The sequence below is a fragment of the Capricornis sumatraensis genome, chromosome 3 (genome assembly GCF_032405125.1).
Source record: "Capricornis sumatraensis isolate serow.1 chromosome 3, serow.2, whole genome shotgun sequence".
Classification (NCBI taxonomy): domain Eukaryota; kingdom Metazoa; phylum Chordata; class Mammalia; order Artiodactyla; family Bovidae; genus Capricornis; species Capricornis sumatraensis.
The window spans coordinates 164059216-164080301 of record NC_091071.1 but is presented as its reverse complement, the minus strand read 5'-3'; the positions used below and the strand labels follow the sequence as shown (position 1 = coordinate 164080301).

General features: G+C 41.0%; 1 protein-coding gene across 1 annotated transcript in view; it reads left to right on the top strand.

The window, feature by feature from the left end:
- The first annotated feature begins 3581 nt into the window (after positions 1-3581).
- Positions 3582-21086, top strand: part of PDE6D (phosphodiesterase 6D) — a 53975-nt gene continuing 36470 nt past the window's right edge. Inside the window, exon 1 of the mRNA XM_068968915.1 lies at positions 3582-3794. Within this exon, the coding sequence (XP_068825016.1) occupies positions 3745-3794 (50 nt within the window). The 5' untranslated portion in view covers positions 3582-3744. The remainder of the gene's footprint in view (positions 3795-21086) is intronic.

Here is a 21086-nt window from a genome sequence, read left to right as displayed (position 1 = left end):
CAAATTTGGTGTTGGAAGGAGGACTAATAAGTCTTGTTTAAGTTCATAAATATTCTGGCTGTGCCTCTGGTTCCTCCAGAATAATGTTCATATTTGAAGGCTCAGTATGGCTCCCCCACCCCATCCCGCTTTGTCTCATTGCCCTCCCCCCATTAGAGCTCAAACTCCATGCCATCCCAACACAACAGGACTCAGATCTTCCCTCTCTGACACCAGGGCCTAGGCTCAGACTTGCTCTCTCTTCCTTTGTGCAGTGCTCTTCCCTCATATTTGTCTGCTCAAATTCCACCAACTATGTAGGTAAAGAGTTAAAAAATTAAAAAAGTACTAATCATGAAAAGGAAACACTGAACTATGGCCCTTCATTAAAATTAAGAATTGCTCTTTCTCAAAAGACACCAGTACAAGACTAAAGGGACAAGCCACAGACTTGGAAAAGATATCTGTAAAGCCTGTATCAGACAAGGAACTCCGTATCTAGACCATATAAAGAACTACAAATCAACAAGAAGATAATCAGCCCAATTTAAAAAGTGGGCAAAAGACTTGAACAAGCACTTCACAAAAGAGGATAGCAAACAGTCAACAACCATATGACAAGGATTCAACACCAAAGACAATGTAAACAAAAATATAATGGGATACCACTTTTAGTCAAAATGGCTAGGATTTTTAAAAACTGACACTGTTCTCTATCGCCAAGGATAAGAGTCAGCCAGAACTCTGTTATGTTGCTGTTTAAGGTGAAAATTGGTACAAATATTTTGGAAAACTGGCAATATCTACTTTTGCTGATCACACACCCTCCACACAAGCCAGCAACTTCTCTCCTACAAATAAGTGCACGAGTCCACAAAAAGAACCGCTTAAGAATGTTCACTGCAGCTTTGTTAATAAAAGCCAAAAATTGGTAAATGAAAACGTAAATGGCCATGAACAGTAGAGAAGATAAACAGTGCTACATACCTACAATGGAATACTACTTAGCAATTAAAAAGTAAAAAAACTTAGGTACTGCTACATACAGCATAGATGAATCTCACAAAAATACTGAACAAAAAAAGCCAGACTTATACTGTACATGGGAATTCAAGGGACTTCCCTGGTAGTCCAGTGATTAAGAATCCACCCTCCAATGCAGAAGACATAAGTTCAGTCCTTGGTCTGGGAACTAAGATCCCACAAGCCATGGAGAAATAGGGCCCATGCACCACAACTCCTGAGCCTGCCAGCCCTAGAGCCCATGCTCTGCAACGAGAGAAACCACCACAATAAGAAGCCAGGGCACCGCACCTAGACAGTAGCCCCCACTCGCCTAAACTAGAGAAGGCCAGCATGCAGCAACACAGACCCAGCTCAGCCAAAAATAAAGAAATAATACATAAATAAATGAAATTCAAGAACAGGCAAAACTGATCTATGGTAATAGAAGTCAGAAGAGTGATTATCAGGATGGAAGGATGACTGGGAAGGGGCAAAGGGGTGCTGGAAACATTACCTGGATTTAGGGGTTCATGACACAAGTGTATACATAGGCAAAAATTGTGCCCTTGCTGTATGTGTTATATTTCATTAACAAAAACAATTTACAGATAAAAATTTTAACATAGAAAAAAATCCTACTCCTGCCACCTCCTCCATCAAGTTTTGCCAACTGAATATATCTTTTCATGGGGGCCTCTGTAGCATTCTAATGTCCTTTCTTTTGTACCATTCCTAACAGTTCATCTTGAATTTCAGTGGAATCTCTTTATTTCCCTAACTAGATGGTTATCTTCCTGGTGGTAGTGACCATGTCTTTCACCTTCTACCAACAAAGTCTGACAAATAACAAAAACTGAAAAAGGTGTTTGTTGAATCACACGGAAGGAAAAATCGGGTGGGTGCCCAGATGGGCAAAAGAGGTAAAGGAAGAGGAAGGAAGGCCTAGAAAAAAGAGTAGCAGATCGCTACAGAAACTTTAGCTTAAACTACAGTATTTATCTAGTTTCTGAAATCATATTAAAGCTTTACTGTCTGAGCTACCAGGGAAGCCCTTGAACACAGAACAAATCAAAACACCAAGTCTTACCTAGACTGAGGATAAACAAAGACTGCACTCCTTCACTTGCAGGAAAGTCACCAAATAAATGTTCACCTAATATCCACTGAAGAAAAACACACAACCTAAAACTTGCAAGTTAGGTTTTATACAGGGACCTTACTGAGGACTATAGCCCAGGAGACAGCCTCATATAGCCCTGAGGAACTGCTCCAAAAAAGAAAGGGAGGAGCCAGGATATTAGCAGTTTTTGCTGAAAAGAGAGCTTGTAGTTGAACATCAAAAGATTACTGCCAATTAACAAGAAACAGACAACTCGAATGATTTCTGTGGTTTTCTATGCATGGGAAGATGCAAGTGTCTGGGCTCATTGAAATCATTCCTTAGACATGCATCTTAATTATCTAGGGCAAGTTCCTATTTTTCTCCCTCCTGAATCCTCCTCTGGGCCCATCTTCAGCGGTGGCTTCAGTGGCTGATGGCTTGACGGTGGGCAACGTTTGTTGTTGTTTACTGAAATGTCAGGCAACATTTTTTTGTCCACAGTAACTTCACCAAGGAGAGGAAGATTGCATAGCCATGTTGCTAAAAATATCACTACCCTAGTGTAGTGCAAAAAGCCCAGACTGCAGTAGTCTTAGAGCTGAATTTTAACTCTGCCCCAACTTTCTGTGACCCCGACCATCTCTCTGCCTCTCTGGGCCTCAGTTTCTTCATACGTAAAATAACAGAGGTTGGATTAGCAAATCCTCTGAATTCTGACTGCATTGATAGTCTGAGTACACAACCTTTACATCTCTTGGTCCACCGCAGGAGCACACCAGAAATCCCTGCGAAATACCTAACCGGCTCCCCAGGCCAACAAACAAGTACGACTTGAAGGAGTCATTCTGTTACATTCTTTTTCATGATTTAATCAGTGTTTGTGTTTGTTGTTTCAGCCTTACCACGATTTGCAGGAGATTTCTGGGTTCCATGTAAATAGAAGTTACTTGTCTGTGGGCTGTCATCTTTTGAGGCTGAAGAGGATCTTCCCGCCCGGTTTCAACCCCTGGGATTCAGAAACCACCAAGCCTACAAGCAGATTTACGGGTTTGCGCACACTGCGCGGCACACTGGAATCGAAGTTAGAGGAACTGAGTGCGGGGAATGCTGGGATTTGTAGTCCCTGGGCTTTCTGTTGCTTGCTGGGATCTGTGGTCCCCCCGGGCGCCCCCTGGAATGCTGGGAAGTGTAGTCTCCACCACATCGCACAGGGCAACGTGCTGTCATCTCAAAGCCCTACTGTACCCAGCCGCAGGAGAGCCTCTGCAAATCTGAAGCAAACTCTCCTCTGGGACAAACTCTAGGCAACCACGCCGAATGAAAATTTTGTCCTACGGGACTTCCCCGTGAGGGCCCTTCCCATTGACGCTCTCCGTCCCCATGTGAAGCCGCTGAGTGTTTCTATTGGTCGATCAAGATGCCAATCGCCGAGGCAGGCTTCCTATTGGCTTCAAGGCGGGCGCTCAGAGGCTAGAGGGAAGAAGAAGGGATAAGGAGCGGGAGCTGAGGGGAGGGAGAGGCCGGTTTGGGTCTGGCCGCTGCAGCTGTTCGCCCGAGGTCTTCAGGCCGGCCTGCGGCTCCGTCTTCAGTTCCTGGGCACCGTCTGCGAGGCTCCGCCAGGCCGGCGTGAGAGAGCCGCAGGCGGCGGCCGCCGCATCATGTCAGCCAAGGACGAGCGTGCCAGGGAGATCCTGAGGGGCTTCAAACTGTATCCGCCCGGGAGCGGGGCGGGGCCGGGAGGACTCGGGAGGCAGCCGCTCGCTGAGGAGACGGGCCGGGGGCGGGGGCCGCGCCAGGTGGGCACCCGAGGAGAGGGTGGCGGGAAAGGGGAACAGGAACGGCGGCCGGGGGGCCCCGGCGGGACCCGGCGCGGGAGGCGGGGAAAGGGGCGTCTGGAGGAAAGGAGGGGACGTTGATAGGAGCCCTGTGGGTAGAGGCAGAGGAGCCGCCGAATGGGGCTGGGAGAGGCTCCGGGGGTCGGAAACCGGAGTCGGGGAGGCGCGCTTGGGTCCGAGAAGGGAGGCCGGGAAGGGGCTGCGGCCCGTAGGGGAGGGCCGAGGGGGCGCGGTGGGCTGACCTCGAAGCCTAGCAGCCTCTGGCGGGAAGCCCACCGGACAGCAGGGGGAAAGTGACTTGGAGCGAGTGACCTTGTGTGGGACAAATACAGATGCTGGTGTTGAACTCTCAATGCGAGTGGGGTTCTCGCATCCCACTCCGCACCCCCCAACCCTACCCCAGACGCCACTCCCCTTCTTGTTTCCACAACTTCTCTTCCTCACTTGTGGCTCCTTCCAGGGCTGGAGCGGAGGAGGTTGGGAGTGAGGAGTCCGAGATGGACCTCACCTTAACTCTGTCTTGGCCCTTGGAGGCGTTGGACGGTCGCTGCGTCTCCCTCAGCTCCTCAGTTGTCTTTCTAGCGAAATGAGGACCCTAGATGTGTGTGTGAGATGCCTTGAGGCGTTTTGGTTTTGCACTGGGACTCCTGGTGAAGGGGTGTGTCTGCTCGCACAAGTTTGTGTGGTTAAGGCGTAGACAGGCTGAACTGTCCAGCAATTATTTGATTACGCTGGGGACACGGTAGGGTTTAGTAGGGTGTAGAAATCATTGCCTCGGGCCTGTTGTGGTGCTGCGAATACTACCTTCTTACCATAGTGAAACTGTGTTTGAATGGAGTGTTTATCTGTGACCATATGATGCAGATGGAAAAGTGCAACCTTCTCCGTTCCAATCTCACATTTTCCTGCTGACCTTAATCTCTTCTTACATCCTATGTTTACAATATGGAACATTCTTCACTTCGTCTCTTAATGAACATATAGTCATCCCTGTAGGGCTCCTCCCCTGGAGATTTAGTCAAGCACTGTTCTCTGAGCTGACTGTTTCCAGTGTCCATTTCACCCTGCAGATTTTCATTGCCTTGTCATAATCAGAAACCAAGTTGGTGGTAAGTTTTAGAACCCAACAGCAAAAAAGTTTAACAGAAAGTTTTGGAGGTACAAATTAAGTTTTTCAAAGGGGAACTGATCTACTATGCTTTTTTTTTTAAGGGAAGGCAATATTACCTAAGCTTACTGCCATTCATGATAAACTTTCAATACTTTCATGCAGTGAAGTTTCCTAACAGCCTCTTTTACATATTAATAGCTTCATATAACTTCCCCTGTTTCTCTTCCTGATAGTGCCTATAGATAGGAATGGCTGAAGTGTTACAAAAGCTATGATGTGGATTTTTTTTTCCCTTAAGTAATTTATATTGTTACTTTACATTTATGCTGTAAACAGTGAACTGAAGACTATGAAGAATTGAGAGATTTCAGAAGCCATGTTTTTATCTGATTGGAGTTAACATGTTGCTGAAAATAAGAACGGGTCTTTCAAACCAAAAAGGGAAAGTTTGAGCTACTCACCTTCAGTCTTGGTTCTTGAATGTTGTTCAAGAGAAACTTTGGCTCTTGAGAAAGAGGCAAAGGACAAATATGGAAAAGAATAGAAAGTAGAACCTGTGTTGTTTAGTGCATCATGAAACAGGCTTTCAGGGAAAATTTGACCAGGGCTGATTAAATCACAAGGGGAGCAGCCACCAAGAAAATTTAGCGTGGAGACAACAGAATATCCTCTGGTAGCTTTTATTCACATCCGAGAATTAAGAGAGAAAAGAAAAGAGTTCTAGGATTTGTTACTACCTTCAGGGAAAAATAAAATTAATATTTTAATAAGAAAATACCTGTTATCCATCTTTTATTGTATAAATTGTTCCGAGTATCTTTTTCTGTAAGAAGAGTCATTTCTACAAAAAGAAATCACCATTTTATTCTGCCAACAATGTTGATAGTACTTATTTTCCACATTGACTGTGTTGGTCTTTTTCTTTTTGTCAGTTTTAACAGTAGATGACATCTTGTTTTAACTTGTGTTTCCCTGATACTGCTATCTCTAGAGAGGTAACAGCATAGTGTTTAAGAGATACACTGTCTTGAGAGCTTTACTATCTGCAGTGGAATTCCAGCTCAGGTTGTGTGTCCCTGAGGAGCTTCTTTTAACTGCTGTTACAATTTCCTCAGCAGTTAAAAAAGGATAAAAATAGTATCTTATCTCCTAGAGTTATTGTGAGCATTAAATGAGTTGATATCTAAAGCATTTAGCCAAGCACTTGATGCCTGTAAGCACATTGTATTAGCTATTATCGCTGTCATTGTTATTATTAGAAGAAGTCACAAAATCTGTTTGGCCATTTCTTTTTCTTCTGTGAATTGTTTGTTGATTTTGTTTTTGCCCATTTCACTATTGAATTGCGTATTTTTCTTATTGCTTTGTAGGTGTTCTTTATTGTAATGTCAATCCTTTGTGTATATTACATATTGCCAATGTTTTCTCTCGCCGGTTTACTTTTTTTGTTGAACAGAAGTTTAATACTATAAATTCATCAATATTTTTCATGTGACTTTTGAATTTTGTGTCTTGTTTAAGAAGACCTTCCTTATCTTACTGTTAATAAATATCCTCCTATGTTTTTTCTCTTTTCAATGTTTAGCTGTTTAATTCACCTGAAATGTATTTATACATATGGTAGTGAAGTGAAGTCGCTCAGTCGTGTCCAACTCTTTGCGACCCCATGGAGTGTAGCCTACCAGGCTCCTCCCTCCATGGGATTCTCCAGGCAAGAGTACTGGAGTGGGTTGCCATTTCCTTCTCCAGGGGATCTTCCCAACCCAAGGATCGAACCCGGGTCTCCCGCATTCCAGGCAGACGCTTTAACCTCTGAGCCACCAGGGAAGTGCTAATACATATGGTATGCGGTAGAAATCTAATTTCCTCTGCTGTTTGGATAGACCGCTGTCCACTACCATTTACTAAGTAGTTAGGCCATCCTTTCCCCACTGTTTTGAAAGCTATCTTTGTCATGTACATGTACTAAGTCTCCATAAGACCTGGGTGTATTTTTGGAATATTTTGTTTAGCTCTTCCCATTCCTTTCCTGTATGCATTGGTTTAATATAGTTTTATAGCATGATTTAGTATAGTTTACAATAGGATTGATATGTCACAGAGTTATGTGTTTTAAGTCATATAAGTTCCTTATAAATATTCATGTACTGTTTATACAAACAGAACTTTGCCCATGTGCTTATAATAGGTATTCAATAAATATGAATAACAGTACTTCATAAATCAGGGATAATCTTTGTGTCTAAGAGAATCCAACATGAACTTTATATTTGTCATAATTTTTTCAAAAATGAAATAGTAAAAAAAAATTTTTGGCTGCTCAGGCTTGCAGAATCTCAGTTCCCGAGCCAGGGATCGAACCCATATACACTGCAGTAGAAGCTCAGAGCCCTTAACCAGTGGACCCCTGGGGAATTCCCAAGATTTCTTTTTCACATCACTTCTACACCACCTGCTTTTAGCTCATACACTTTAGGAACTAAAGTTGTGAATGAAATATGACTTGGGGAGCAAATGTGATTCTCCTGCAAGGTTTTGCATTTGAGTATTTAAGTAGCTAATATGGAGATTTTGTTTGTGAATTCTGCATTCTGTATTTTATTCATTCAATAAATGTCTGTTGGGCGATTTCTGAACAGGACACTGTGCACTTAAGGGACATAAAAATGAATGAGTCACGGACCCTTCAGAAGTCTAACTATTTTTGTGTCTGTTTAGAAGGGGTATCTTATAAAGCAATGCATTTTTTAAAATAGTATTAATTTTTCTTTTACAGACTCCAGCTACCTAGATATGACCTTTGTTAATATTTTAATATAATCTTCTAGTGTAGCTAATATTTATTGTATTTCCTTTTATTAAATGGAATCATAAGTATTATTTTGAAACTTTTTAAACTGAACAAATTTATCATGTTCATAATTTTTGAAGATAGGTATTAATACTTTGAGTTGCAGTCAGTGACATAGATTTGTCACGGAAAGCCTTATACTAGTTTTGTAGTGTAGGCTGTAATGCACTGTTCTGCCTATCAGATTAATTTTTCCTCAACATAAATCTATAATTTTATTAAGTTAATATCAAGAAACTGACATACTGCCAGAAGAAAGAATTATGTTTTTATGATCTCATTATTTTTAATCTGTCTGGAATTTGCTTTGGTATAAGGTATGAAGCAGTGATTTAATTTTTTAATAAAGATTACTAATTATCTTTATTTCTTCATTTCCTTATACTCCAAATATTAATATAATATCCAGAATATAAGTGACTGCCTACAAATCAATAAGATAAATACTTAATTCAAAATAGGCAAAGGATATGAAAAACAGTTCACAGAAGAAAAATGCAAATGACCAATGAATAAATTCAGAGATGTACAACCTTCTTAAAACAACAAGGGACTTCCCTGGTGTTCCAGTGGCTGAGACTTCTGCTTCCACTGTAGGGAGTGTTCCTCGATCTCTGGTTGAGGAACTAAGATCCCATATGCCTTATGGTGTGACCAAAAAAAAAATTTTTTTCCCAAATTAGTTGACAAAAACTTAAAAGATTGATAATAGTCAGTGTTGGCAACTATTGGGGAAAAGGGGTGCTTTGTTTGTTCTGTGTGTGTGTGTGTCTGTGTAAGACCTTATGGAAAGTGATTAGTATCTATCAAAAGTGTATATATATAGCTGCAGCAAAGCACAGAGCAGTCTTTGGAGCATGGACTATAGATTCAGATTTTATTACCTCTACCACTGTGACCCTAGGCAGAGCCCTCAACTCTGAACCTCAGGATCCATTTCATTTCTTTAGAGGGTTGTTAAGAGGATTAGATGAGACTGCATATAAAATGATTGGTACAGTGCCTGGCTCATAGTAAGTAATAAATGTTAAGTGCTATATTATTTGCTTTATTAATACTTATTATTATTAACAGTAATAGTAATGTTAATATTACTGTAAGTGAAAAAAGTGAAAGTGTTAGTTGCTCAATCATGTTCAACTCTTTGTGACCCCAGGGACTGTAGCCCGCCAGGCTCCTCTGTCCATGGAATTCTCCAGGCAAGAATAGTGGAGTGGATAGGCATTCCCTTCTGGAGGGGATCTTTCCAACCCAGGAATCAAACCCAGGTCTCCTGCGTTGCAGGTGGATTCTTTGCCCTCTGAGCCAACAGGGAAAGCCACTTATTTTTCTGAGGTATAACCAATGACTTCATGCTATCATTATTACTGAACAGCTATAATATCTGTTTTGCTTCTTTGAAGAAATGGTTCAGTTAAGTAGCATCGATGTATACCTAGTATTTATTTTGTTTTCTAGCAACTAGTCACATTCCAATTTGTGGCAGTAAGCAAAAAAAAGAACAAGTTTGACTCAGAGGTTTCTGAAAGCAATTTTCACTTATGTTCTCGCATTTCCTCTCTATAGTTTGCTCCTGGATCCCCCCACCTTCTCTTTCTCAGAGCACCTTGATCTTTGACTTTACTTCCAGTCAAAAATAATTGGTTTTGCATCATCTAGTCACTTAGATTTCCTCGTTAAGACTACTAGACTGTTGAACTTTCTTGAATGTCAGTATTGCCTAAGAGATACCTTGACCAAGTGTTAAAAGTGAGTCCAGAGTTTATAATTCCTAAAATATAATTTTAATCTTATCAACCCCAAATTTGGGGAAAGTAAAACACACCACCCATACAGCCTGTGAACACACAGACTTTTTTAAAATATTGATTGATTTTATGTATCTGGCTGCCCAAAGTCTCAGTTGCAGCTTGCAGAATCTTTTGGCATGTGGAATCTAGTTCCCTGACCGGGGATCAAACCTGGGCCCTGTCTTGGGAGCGCAGAGTCTTAGCCACTGGACCACCAGGGAAGTCCCCAAACAGGTTGTTTTGATCATAGATCATAGCCTGCATGGAGACTGTGATTGGTAGTCTGTTCTCCAGAACCTCTCTGCGTGGGCTTGGAGAGGTAACTGTTATCCTGAATTGATTAAATGACGATAGCATCCTATTGTTTTTGTTATTTAGGATTTTTAAACAGGAATTGCTGCTTTTGCATTTGGGGGAGGAATTTAGAACTTAAATTCTTCTTCAGACCTTCTAAATTTCTTTCCAGGATTATATTTATAGTGAAATATAGTATTGACTTCTGGAAAAATGGAACAGAATATGGTAAAACTGTCATGGAAAATTCCAGTTGTATCATCATTGTATTTGATAGAAGACTAGCAGTGGTGCTGAGGTTTGCCAGCTCTAGGTTCTTATTAGGCTTGACCTCACTTTTGCCTCACAGGCATCACTTGTCAGGACTCTGCATCCACAAATCACCATGTTAGAGGAGGACTTGACTTCTAAAAGTATGGGCCTGTCCCTGTTCCTGAGCTTTGGCATCAGAGGTAGATACTATAACGGCAAGGCCATCTTGTCTAATAAAATCTGTTCCAACCATTGCTTGAATGCATAAAACTCAAATCAAGATTTTAGGAACAACATTCTTCTTTTGCTTTTCACCTGCTGATAATTTTGAAGTTGAGAGGAAAAGCAAATATATTTTCTTAAGTCCAATATCCATAAAGATCTCAGTGGATTGGACTAAAGACGCACACTGTTTATAGAGGAATTTGCTTAGACTGCAGTGAGGATGGGGGGACACAGCGATGTGGAGCTGGTCCAGAGAAGAGACACTTGAAAAATGTGAGCACAATAATTGGAGAACTGAGGAGGATTAACCCGAAGATGAATTGGGCAAAGGATATGAGTGTTGTAAAGTTTTAGAAAACTGTTCTAAAGAGTTAAAATTGAATATATTCTTTGTGGCTCTCAGAGAACACAAGGTTAGCAGTTATAAGGGACAGCGTTTAGCCCAGTTGTTTTTTGTCTTGGAGGATTTAGCGGGGTGGGCCTCTGTGTAGCAGGCAGTATCTTAGTTCCCTGACCAGGGATGAAACCTGTACCCGCTGCAGTAGAAGCAGAGTCTTAACCACAGGACCACCAGGGAAGTCCCAGCCCACTTTTAATAATTAGAGTTACCTGAAGAGAAAAATTTTTTCCAGAAAATATTTTAAGCAGCAGATGGATGCCTATCCATCAGGAGTATTGCAGAAGGGAATTATATATGCATCAAACAAGATATTAGAGTAGATGGTTTCCAAAAGGACTCAAATCCTTTCAACACTGCACTTCTTTGATTTGGTGACAAACTTTCTTAGTTAACAAGGACTCTTCAGCAGCTTATTTCTATTGAGATATGTACTACACCTAAAATAGGCAAAACACTTTTTGTGATTTGATATAATGAAAGCATGGTGTCGTTTCCTTTTTGTTTTTCAGACAACTCTTTAGGAACTCAGTATTGTTAATGTGTTTTGTTTAGTGTATTGTGGATCCACTGATTCAAAGTTATAGAGAGCAATTTTTGCCTCTGAATTTGAATACAGTCTAGAGAACTAAACATAAGTAGCTCTAATATAAAAACACTTTATATGTAGCCACAAGAAGAAAGGGGATAGTCTAATAATACCTCACATTCTTGTAGTCTTTTTCAGTTTTTCAAAGCCCTTTGATGTATTATTACATTATTATTATATACAACTCTACACAATATTAACCTCACTTTATTGACAAGAAAAGTAAGGATTGACAAGGTTGTCACTAAGATAAAGGCAGAATCAACTTAAACCTTGGCTTGTCTTTTTACAAACTTACTATTTTCTATAGCATATCATGATGCCTCTCTGGAGAATTTATTTTTGTTGCTATATTATCGGTTTTGAGTTTGAGATTTTTCCTCAAAAAAAAAAAAAAGAAAATTTTCTTCAGTGGTCAAGTCACAGATTTATTTTTCAGTTGGAAATTATTCTCTTCTGTTTTGATCCTACCCCCTATATTCTTTGTTTTTCCTCAATTCTCAGATACAGAGGGCAGGATTTAGCTTGGGGTAAGGGAGAATTTCCTAACAATTAGAGTTAGCTGGGGAGAAGGCAATGGCACCCCACTCCAGTACTCTTGCCTGGAAAATCCCATGGATGGAGGAGCCTGGTGGGCTGCAGTCCATGGGGTTGCTACTAGTTGGACACGACTGAGCGACTTCACTTTCCCTTTTCACTTTCATGCATTGGAGAAGGAAATGGCAACCGACTCCAGTGTTCTTGCCTGGAGAATCCCGGGGACGGGGGAGCCTGGTGGGCTTCCGTCTATGGGGTCGCACAGTCAGACGCGACTGAAGCGACTTAGCAGCAGCAGCAGCAGAGTTAGCTGGGGGGAAAAAAAGATGTTTTCCAGAAAAAGACATTTCCCCCACAGACTGGGGGCCTTCTCACAGTTCTAGAGGCTCGGAAGTCCAAAATCAAGATACTGACTGATTTAGTCCCTGGCTTCCAGCTGGCCACCTTCTCCCTGAGTCCTCACGTGGTGGAGAGAGAATAGATGGGCAAATCGTAGGAGAGTCATAACTCTACCACATGTGGCACTGCTGCCTGGCCAACAGTTCTACTTGGAAAGGGTGATTCGTAGGCAGGTCACTGCCAAATAAACGTTTTTAAGGGACTAAATCTGAGAATCTAGCCTGATCACTTACCTTCATGGAATAGAAATTGAGAGATTTAAAATAAACGTCTTTTGCTTTTGAGCCACTTTCTGTGAGAAGGATAAAGGCTGAGGAACTCTGGCCTTAGGGCTGCTGCTTACTGGTGGTTCATTCAGACATTTGTTAGCAGGGTCTGTAACTGCCAGGTAATTTACTAAACCCAAGAGATGCAGAATAATAAGCCAGTTTCTGTATCCAAAGAGCTTTTATGAGGGAGGGAGAGACCGAGACAGAGATGATAACAAGCAGAATACAATGCGATAAGTGCCTAGTAGTATGAAGTACTGAGGAACCTCAGAATACTGTGGAACCTGCGGCTGGAGGCGTTCTAGAAGACTTCAGAATTGTCATTTGAATCAGGTCTTGGATGATGAGTAGGTGTTGAGCAGTTTAATTTTAAAGATACAAGACAGTAACATAGAGGAAGGAAAGTGATGGCATGGAAAATGAGGAAAGAGAGGATTTCAGAGGGGAGTTGGGGTCAAAAATGAGAAAGAGGGCTTCCCTGCTGGCGCAATGATCCCCGGTCTGAGAAGATTCCACATGCCGCGGACCAAATGAACCAGTGCAGCACAACTACCGAGTCCATGCCCTGGAGCCCACGAGCCGCAAGTACTGAAGCCCGTGAGCTCTAGAGCCCACGTGCTGCAACTCCTGAGCCCGCATGCCTAGGGCCCAGTGCTCCACAGCAAGAGAAACCCCCACAGTGCCCTGAACAGGCTAAACAGGGTGGCAACACTACTTTAAACCTCATTCTCTTATGGAACCTGCAAAATTTGCAAGCTGCAGTAAAATCCTTTATTCAAATGCTGAATTAAAAAAGAAAGAGAAGCCACCACAATAAGCTTACACACTGCTACGAAAAGTAACCCCTGCTTGCTGCAGCTACAGAAAGCCCACTCACAACAACAAAGACCCTGCACAGCCATAAATAAACAAATTAAAAAAAAAAAATGAGAAAGGATGAGGATCAAAAACAAGTCCTTGAGATTGCTGGAAATTTCATTCACTCATTGACTATTTGAGACTCTACTGAAAGTTCCATGATCCTTTCTTGGTGATCTTTTTGAGAATAGTAGCTATTTGGGGAAACAAATTAACTACCAAGATTTAAAAAGTGGATAATAGATGAGGAAATAAATTCAGAAAGAATAGGTTACTTTTCCAAGAAATCTGGTGACCTGAGAAAGCAGAGATTAGGGAAGTAGCTTGAGTAGGCAGAGAGACTTTTTTATTAAAGAGTAGAAGTCACTTATTAAAGCTTACCCAACTTTATGCAAGTTGCTTAACACTTATAAGACAAGGATAATGCTTGTTCCATCTGCCTCATAGAGATATTATGAAATTTGAGTGGAATAATGTTTGTCACCTCACTTTAAAAACGGTAGCCTGTTAAATTATTTATCTTTGCTTTAAATTTCAGGATTGCTTTCTATTTTTCAAATTTTACGTTCCATGTTTCAGGGTGTTGATAAAACCAGAGCCTTAGTGATCCTTTTTTTAACTCCAGATTAGACATCTGAAGCCTTTTTCACAATTCTGGAGGGTAATTATGGCTGCTGGAGTCATGAAATAAGCCCCCTCCAAGGCACATATGCTGCATTTGAAAGCCAAAATCATCTTTGGTTTTCCTTTTTTTTTTTTTTTAAAGGGTTATAACTTGAGGACATTGATTTTTCAATACTGTAGCATTTTTAAAGCTAGGTAAAATTTGGGATCTCTAAATGTGGATTTCGATAGGATTTAAGGTAATATTCCTGTTCCTCTGAATAATGTATAAGAAACAGCTGCTGATCCTTTTGGGAAAGTACCCTGTGTTGTCTCTTCCTCCATCAGGAGGTTTTGGGAAGTGAGTAAAAATGCGAAGGGAGTCTCTATGAATCTCTTTGGTTATGTCTCTTCTAGCTTATTTCTGAGCAGTTTCAGGCACATAACCACACATATATCAGTAGAAGAATACACCTACTAGAAAAAGAGAGGTTTGTTTCATTGTTTGTCTTTGCTAGTGAGAAGGCTGTTATGTTTCAAATACTGATCTTTTTCTCCTTATAAATTACTTGCCTCCACTCTTTTCCCAGGCCAGTTTGCATTTTGATTACACATTTTCCAAGCATAGAACCTCTGCCAGGCCAGAGTATTATTTCACTGGGATATCACCACTGATCACGGTGTGCATATTATGTTTCAAGGATACTGATACCAAGTTTCTCAAGGATCCATTTATATTTTCTCACCTGTGCCCATGTATATGAGAAATACCACATGGAAAAATCACTGGGAACTTATCGGGCAAAGAAAAATGTTGTTGTTCAGTCGCCACATCATGTCCAACTCTTTGCAATTCCATGGACTGCAGGAAGCCAGGCTTCCCTGTCCCTCACCATATCTTGGAGTTTAAATGCCCATCAATTAGAACTGGTTTTTTAAACATACTAAAAAATAGGATGCTCTCTATAACCAGTGCTAGGGCAGAAGGAGCCTAGAAGGAGGGTTTTGGTATTTAAGAATTAATGAAAGGCAGGGGGAGTTATCTGGTGGTTCAGTGGCTAAGACTCTGTGCTCCCAAAGCAGGGGGCCCGGTTTCCATTCCTGGTCAGGGAATTAGATCCCATATGCCACAACTAAGACCCAGTGCAGCCAAATAAATAATCTTTTAAAGGATAGCTGAATGAATACCTTATTTAAAAAAAAAAAAAAAAGAATGATAATGGGAATAAGAGAAGGAAGTGAATTTAGAAAGTGAGCAAGGAAGAGAAGGTTCTAGAGGGGAGAGATCATAAAGGCAGAGTGTTAAAGTACAGAGAACAAGAACAAAAAGAAAAAGCTACAACCAAAAATGAGGAAAGCAGAGCAAAGAAAGGCACTCCTATGATGAAAATGCTCAGAATACCACTAAATAGAAACTCCCTTTGTTTATTGCTGGTCATTGCAGCTGCTTCCACCCCAGAGGAATGAGAAGGGGGAGGTTTTTCCTCATGCCTGTGACCTTGGTGTTGACGCTTTGCCTCCTATTGCTCAGGTCACCCATAGTAGACGTTAGCATATGTCATTTATGCTTAGTCAGCCATTTTGCCTGACAATTCTACTTACCTTGAAATTCCTCCAGACTATAGGTAATGAGCCGCATTCCCATGTATAATTTACTCTGCCAAGTGATGAATTCAACTTAATACAGAATGGGCTTTTCATTCTAGTGTGTTTTCATGTACAGTTTGGCTTAGTGATGAAACTGTTCTCCCTAAGGAGAATGGGGTTTTGGGGTCTGTTGCCTTTTTTTTTTGCCGAGCTCCATCGCTAAGCTGGCCTTTCCATAGCCTATTGAACCCTGAATGAGCAGCTCTACTTGTTTGGCTTCTAGGCACTTTTCAGTGAGCCTTGCTTTCTGGTTGCTCAGCCTGAACAAGAATCCTATCAACCCCTCTGACTTGCTCTCTGATGCTCAGTGTGGTTCAACACGTATGTGAAAGGCAATTATGTGCTGAGCACTGAGAAGAGAAGGGTAAATAATACAGTGCCCATGGAATTTGACTCGCAGATTTATATTCATGGTACATTCTGATAAGTAATGTGATGCAAGTTTAAACAAGTGTAGAAGTGCACTGAAGAGGGATAAGAGCTTTGCCTCAGGGTGTGTCAGGGACCATGGTCAGAGAGGTTGACAGCAACACTTGAGTCCTTAAGAAGAGTACTGGATGGGGGGATACACATTCTAGATGGAGTGGAACACTAGTCTGTTAAACATTCAAACAAAAGAAAATAATGTCTTTGGGAAGTATAGCAATTAGGGGTAGCTGGAGGGTAGGCTGTGCCTAGGAACTAAGGTAGGAGGTGACTGGAGAATGGAAAGGATGGCTGAGACTAGACTCAGTGTCTTCCTCCCTCCAGTAAGCCTTGACTGACCCTCTTAACTTCACTCCAGGCTTTCAGCAGTTCATCATACCTACTACCCTCCTGGCTGCCTGTTGGTTTCCTGTTCTTTATTAAATTGTCCTTTCTACTTGACCTACCTTCTTATCTCACCCTTCTCCATTGTTCTTTTAACCTATTATTAACTTACAACCCTTAAAAAAAGGGTCAGTATTCCCCAAACCTATTTACAAAGCTTGAACTTTATATAAAGTTCCTTAGAAATGTGTGTATCTGAGGATGGAAAGATTTTTTTTAACGCTCACATGGGATTAATTGTGCCCATGTCAAGCAAGAGCCAAGGTCTTATCTTTCTGTCCTCTCGAATAGGGGTCCCCAACCTCTGGATCTAACACCTGATGATCTGGGGTGGAGATGATGTAATAATAATAGAAATCAAATGCACAGTAATTGTAATGCACTTTAATCATCCTGAAATCATCCCTTACCCCAATCCAGGGAAAAATTATCTTCCACAAATCCAGTCCCTGGTGTCAGAAAGGTTGGGGACTGCAGCTTTGGATCAATGCTACTTAAACTATTACTAGTAACAAGCCAGATTTTCACTTCTAATCCTTTATAGACTGATGTTTTCATAAAATAAATAAAAATGAGTTATTAGAAAGATGACATACAAAATGCCAAAAATTTTATTATTAGAATCAACACTCAAATTACTCTGCTAAATTCCTGTTAAACTTTTTAGACCCTTGTCATAGACAGGTAACCAGTGCATTCACAAACCAGCATCAGTCTGTGGACCACGTTTTGAGTAACATGGCTGTAGAATCCCCAGTACAATTTGTGCCTGATACACAGTCGAACTTCAATGTGTGTTTAAAGAGTAAGTATGTGAATGAGATGGTTAGCATGATTATAGTAGTAGAAAAGGGAAAATGAACAATGGCAGCTCTCTTTGGAGAGTTGAAGGGAAATAATTTAGTGAGAAAGTAAAGAGTACCGTAGCAGTATTACCCTCCATGTAAAACAAGCTTTCTGTCATCACTTTCTGAACATTGTGCCTTTGGCTCTCTACGCAAATGCTAGTAAATAACCTATGTGAATTTATGAGAAATACTAGTTTTGATCTTGACAAAAATATAAAAGTTACTGTGACTGTCTGTAGAAAACTGTCAACCTGCTTATCTGAACTAGTTTTCAGGAGCAAAGCTACAGTTGGCAAGGATTGATTCAGATAGTAACTCTGCTCTTTCAGTCAAAGTATCCTCCGTGTCATAATATGGACCATACTGCCAAATGCTTTCCCTACCTAAGATTTCCTTGTTTCCTTTTGCATCTTTTCAAAGATTAGCTGAATAAGGTAAGATGTCTTTATATCAAAAACTTTATAATAAACAACAAGCTTTCTGTGTCAGGTAAGATAACTTCAGATTGCTTATTACACTACAAATTTTCAGTTCCTTCAAGCAAGTTGTAAGGTCTTGAATTCCTTTCAAATAAGAAATCCATGCTATTGTTCAGAGGATAGAAAAGCAGGAGGTGTACTCTGATATTTGAACGCATGGCTGCATTTCAAGGAGATCATTAATCTAGAATATTTAATTAACTGAATGCAGCTTATAACAGGGGACTTCTGCTGTCATAAGTAGAATCTTGTTTCCATTGTGGATCAGTATAAACCAGCCTTCCGTATTCATGGGTTCCACATCCAGGGATTCAACCAACTACATTATCAGAAATATTTAGGGGACTTCCCTGGTGGCGCAGTGGTTAGGACTCCATCCTTCCAATGAGGGGGCATGGGTGTGATCCCTGGTTGGGGAACTAGAATCCCACATGCCTAGTGGTGCAGCTAAATTTTAAAAATATATATATTCAAGAAAAAAAATTCCAGAAAGTTTGCAAAAAGCAAAACTTGAATTTGCCATGCCAGCAACTATTTACATAGCATTTACATTGTATTATGGGGCTTCCCTGGTGGCTCAGACGGTAGACCGTCTGCGTGCAATGCGGGAGACCTGGGTTCGATTCCTATGTCACGAAGATCCCCTGGAGAAGGAAATGGCAATCCACTCCAGCACTCTTACCTGGAAAATCCCATGGACAGAGGAGCCTGATAGGCTATAGTCCATGGGGTCACAAAGAGTCAGACATGACTGAGCAACTTCACTTTCACTTTACATTGTATTATATATTATAAATACTCTAGAGATTATTTAAAGTATAGGGAGAATGTGCATAAGTTATATGCAAATACTATACCATTTTATAAAGAAGGGATTTGATCATCCACAGATTATGATATGAGGGGTTCCTACAACCAGTCCCCCACAGATAACTGAGGGTACAGCTATACAGCATCAATAGCTCAATCCATAGTCCTTATTCTCTACTAACCATATCCCAAGAGAACATTGTTAGGTGGAGCAAAAGGACCATTTTTGTGGAATGTTTGAGGTCTGCCTGCCTTTATCATCCTCTCATCAGTTTCTTCAGCTCTTCTAGCACTGGAGGCCTGTCTTCATAAAGATACCCAGGACCTTGCAGCTGCCTGAAGTCACTTCTTTTCAAGAACATGTAGTATGGACAGGTCTCACCTGAATGCGAGCTGTGTTGAGTACCTGAGTACATTTCTCATGAGTTCCTGAGAAAGGAACTTCTGAGATCAGTTTCATGTGCATGTCATTATCAAGTGAGATAAGGTTGAAAAATGGAAAAGGGAGGGGCTCTTAGGACAGTGCTCAACTGGTATATTGAATGTAGGTACTCAGATAGTAGTTCTTTCCCCTGCCTCTTTCTTTGAAAGACTAGCTTTAAGCGATTAATGTAGCCAAATAAGGCTGGAAATACTGTTTACCTTTTCCCTAGTAAGTTTGCAGTTATCAAGTTGAACAAGACTGCTAGGAAATAGGCTTCTCAGGTGGCTTAGTGGTAAAGAATTCGCCTGCTAAGACAGGAGACGTGGGTCCCATCCCTGGGTGGGGAAGATCCTCTGGAGAGGGAAATGGCAACCCACTCCAGTATTCTTGCCTGTGAAATTCCACGGACAGAGGAGCTAGGCGGGCTACAGCCCAGTGTCCCAAAGAGTTGAACGTGACTGAGCACGAATGCATGCTAGGTAGCTAGCTCTGAGAAATGCAAAAAAGTTAGGACTTTCTTTATCTGTCTGCACTGGTAATGAATCATTCATTAAGAATTATTGATCTTTGTTGCCACTGTTCTGCTAATACCTTCAGTGGGGTTTCCCGTAGCCTTTGGAGATTTTTACAGAAACTCAGTAGAAAGACAGAAACCTCAATATGAGACACATTTCTTTTTTCCTAGTCCTGACTGGACTAGATTATCCAGCAACACCCCTTACCATTTGAATGTGAAGGAGACCAACCCCTCAACTAGTACTAAATCTCTTATCTGGACATTGTTGTGGCTTCCTTGACTTTATAGGGTTAGAGTGGTTCAGTAATTTCTGGAAAGCTTGCCTAGGCTAAAAGAAACTATGTCTATAGTCACATAGTGTGTCCCCTTTGTAAATAGGTCTTCTGCTCATCCAGAATATATAAAAGATCAAGAATCAGGGACCCCAAGGTAGGGGGTCCAAAGGTAGATGAGTTCCGACCCATGGAATACACCAGCAGCATAATCTGAGCTGACATGCCACAACACCATATGGCATCCTGTATTCTACAGTGTTTGAAGTACCTTTCCAGCCTCGTGTCCCAGAAGAACTGCTTGTCCTGTTCCACAAGCTTAGACATCGTAACTTACCTTCTGTCCTCCAGTCTTAAGTATAGTTTTTCCCTGGTTCAGACTTAGCACACAGGAGGGCTGTTTATGTCATATAAATATTAAGAGAATACGTATTGAAATCAGGCACTCAAAAACCAGCGTTATGACATACTGGCTTCATGACCTTTGAGCATGGTACTTGCCATCCCTAAACCACAGATTTATTATCCATACAAGGACTGTAATAATCATGCCTATTTCATAGGGTTGTGCAGATTAACTTAGCTGTGGATAAAGCACTTAGCCAACATCTGGCACTCAACACATGTTAACCATTACCATTACACAGTAAGTGCCGAATATACAGATCAGTGGAACCATTATGGTTGGGTATGATTCTGCCAAAGATTCTTAGATCCAGGAGATGTGTAACATGAATCATATGACAGAATTCTTTTCATTACTTGGTAAAGTCTTCCCCTTTAGTTTCTTCCTCTTTAGTTTATTTGAACAGAACTTTACCCAGACATGGCTGAGCTGATAAGGAATATCCGATAAAGTATACCAGCTGATTCAAATAATTTTCCAGATAAGTTTATGCAAAAGTTTTCCTATTTTATTGTTTTTAGAAGGTATTTTGAAGGAGAGTCTGGTGATTTATGAAAACTTATGTTTTCTGTTTATGAATACTTACATAGTTTGTCATTCTACAAAATAGGCTAAACTTTTCTAATTTTCAGGAGGAAAAAAAACCCGTTTTTGTTCCATCTCCATTGAAATTAAGAAATCTGAAATAGAGTGTTACCAAGAAGCTTCATGCATGCTGAGTCGCTTCATTCGTGTCCAACTCTTTGCGACCCCATGGACTTAGCCCGCCAGCCTCCT